At 37.3% G+C, this 2577-nt stretch overlaps 1 protein-coding gene across 1 annotated transcript in view; it reads right to left on the reverse strand.

Annotated features, from left to right (window-relative positions):
- Positions 1-2523, reverse strand: part of LOC132182189 (probable leucine-rich repeat receptor-like protein kinase At1g35710) — a 3083-nt gene extending 560 nt beyond the window's left edge. The window contains exons 1-2 of the mRNA XM_059595375.1: positions 2483-2523; positions 295-2267 (exon numbers count right to left, since the gene is read on the reverse strand). Coding sequence (XP_059451358.1) covers positions 295-2267; positions 2483-2523 — 2014 coding nt within the window. The remainder of the gene's footprint in view (positions 1-294; positions 2268-2482) is intronic.
- Between the last annotated feature and the right edge of the window lie 54 nt (positions 2524-2577).

Here is a 2577-nt window from a genome sequence, read left to right on the forward strand (position 1 = left end):
AAAATTAAAACTATTAAAAATCTAAAAACCTTTCTTTCTCTTTTTACTTTTTCCTATATATGTTTTTTAAAACGAAAAAGTTGGTCAAAACTTGTCATTGCATAAAAATTCCATAGTGAAAGTGGTTGTTTGTGACCAGGCATGAATCGATTCAATTAGTAAATGAGACACTATTATTGGGAAAGAACCTTGCTCTACATGGCTAGTTCTAACTTTTAGAATAATATAAACAATTGAATAAATAAATATGTATATATGTATATAAAATTTATAATAAGAAAAAGAATATATCACCTGGAGCAACATAACCGTAAGTGCCGGCAACTAACGTTTGATTGGATGAATCAGGATCAAGGAGCTTAGCCGTGCCAAAGTCAGAGACAAAAGCCTCTAGTTTTGAGTTCAGTAGAATATTGTTGCTTGTAATATCTCGATGAACAATTGTTGGAATGCACTCATGATGCAAGTAACATAAAGCGTGGGCAATGCATTTGATGACATTCACTCTCTTGGTCCAATCTAATTCCACAACTTCAACATCGTTGTTTAGGATGCAAAATAGGCTTCCCCTTTCCATGTATTCGTAAACCAAAAACATGCATCGCTTATGTAAACAAAACCCATGAAGTTTTATAATGTTTCGATGTCGAATCTCTGTTAACACTTTTATCTCGTTCCTAAAACTCATATCAAAAGTTGAGTTTTCAGCTTCCAAACGATGAAGTTTCTTCAAGGCAATCACTTTTCCATTAGGTAATGCTGCTTTGTAAACACTACCATAACCTCCGGTTCCAATACAATGTTTTATATGAAAGTCCTCAGTTGCTTGAATGATGTCTTCATATGCAATATGTCCATCATAATTCCATATTGAGAACAAGTCCCCATTCTTTGTTTCTCTTGACTCGGATCGGGTTTTCTTAGCCTTGCGTCGGTGCAAGAGAAAGCTCCCAATAATTAAGAATCCAAGGGAAATGGTGATGGGAACAAAAATTTTTACTTTCGTTGCAATTGATTTGTTATTGGCTGAAAATGGAAGGCAAGGAGGGAAATGCATGAAGACACCGCACAAATTCTTATTGCCAATTAATGCGTAAAATGTATGATATTGATCATAACCATATGGAATTGGACCTTGTAAAGAATTGTATGACAAGTTGACATTTTTAAAAGAAATGTAAGCATCAGGAATGTTGCCTGTGAGATTATTGTAGCTAAGATCCACGGACCATAATTGGTCTGCTGTCCCAAATTCAATAGGTGCTTCTCCACTAAGAAAGTTATGACTAAGGTCAAGAAAATACAGTGAATGAAGGTTGACCATCTGAGTGGGAATATGACCAATGAGATTGTTATTATTGAGAAACAAACTCACCAAAGCCTTCAAGTTACCTATTTCTATTGGGATGGAACCATTAATTTGAGTTTGACTAAGTAACAAAACTACTAAATTAGTTAAATTACCTATAGTTGAAGGGATTTGACCATTAAGATTGTTATTTCCGATAATCAAGGAAGTCAAATTCTTGAGGTTGCCTATTTCGTGGGGAATGGAACCAAAGAATTGATTGGAACCAATATCCAAATATTCCAAATTAGTTAAATGACCCAAAGTGGAAGGGATTGGACCGATGAGCATGTTAATACCTAGGTTCAAATAGGACAAATTTTTCAACATCCCTATTTCTGGTGCTATGAAACCACTTATTAGATTATTAGAGATGTCAAACTGCTCTAATTGGGTGAGGTTTGCAAGTGAACGAGGCAACTTACCGGTCAGATTGTTGTTGGACAAATCAAGATAAATGAGTTTGGATAAAGTACCAATCTCAAGTGAAATACTCCCCCGAAGTTCACTATCTGACAGATCAAGGTGGATTAAATTTGAGAAGAAACGGAAGTTGAGTTTTGACATCTCTCCCAAATGGAAACCTGCAAGGAAGTCGATGGTGATCTTTGTGACGCTTCCAGCAACATTGCAAGTAATACCGTACCAGTCACAACGACTTGAGGTGTCGTTGTTGTAGCCACTCCACCATCCACTCTCTAGAAGAGCCTTTGCTTCTAGTTGTAGTGCTGATGATTCAGATGCTCCCACAAATTGAGCTCCACTATCCTCCAAATACATTCCATAAATCAAGATACAGGTAGCCCATGCTACCACCACAACGGAAATGGAAATGGAGGGCGCCATGTTTACAAGTGTTTGATCGATGAGAGCAATGGCAAAGGGGTGATAATAAATAGCAAAAGTTAATGGCCATGATCTGTTTCAACAGTACATGTGAGCGTAATTACCACCACAGGCCCACATGGTGCGTCCGTCATCCTTTTGGCACAAACACACTGAAAGTCGAAAACATTGCACGCGAAGGGCATGCAACTTTTCAAGGACGAGGTGAGGTAGTCACATGCTTTGGGGGACAATCATCATGGCTCTTATTAATGCATAATTTACCATCAAGGTTTTAGGTAAAATTACATTACAGGGGGCTTCTTCATACATGTGCCACGTGGCTTCATCGATCATGCATCCAATTGCAAGGGGAAAATTTTGTATTTTATTCCTTCTGTTTC

Source organism: Corylus avellana, chromosome ca5 (assembly GCF_901000735.1).
Source record: "Corylus avellana chromosome ca5, CavTom2PMs-1.0".
In the NCBI taxonomy this organism is placed as follows: domain Eukaryota; kingdom Viridiplantae; phylum Streptophyta; class Magnoliopsida; order Fagales; family Betulaceae; genus Corylus; species Corylus avellana.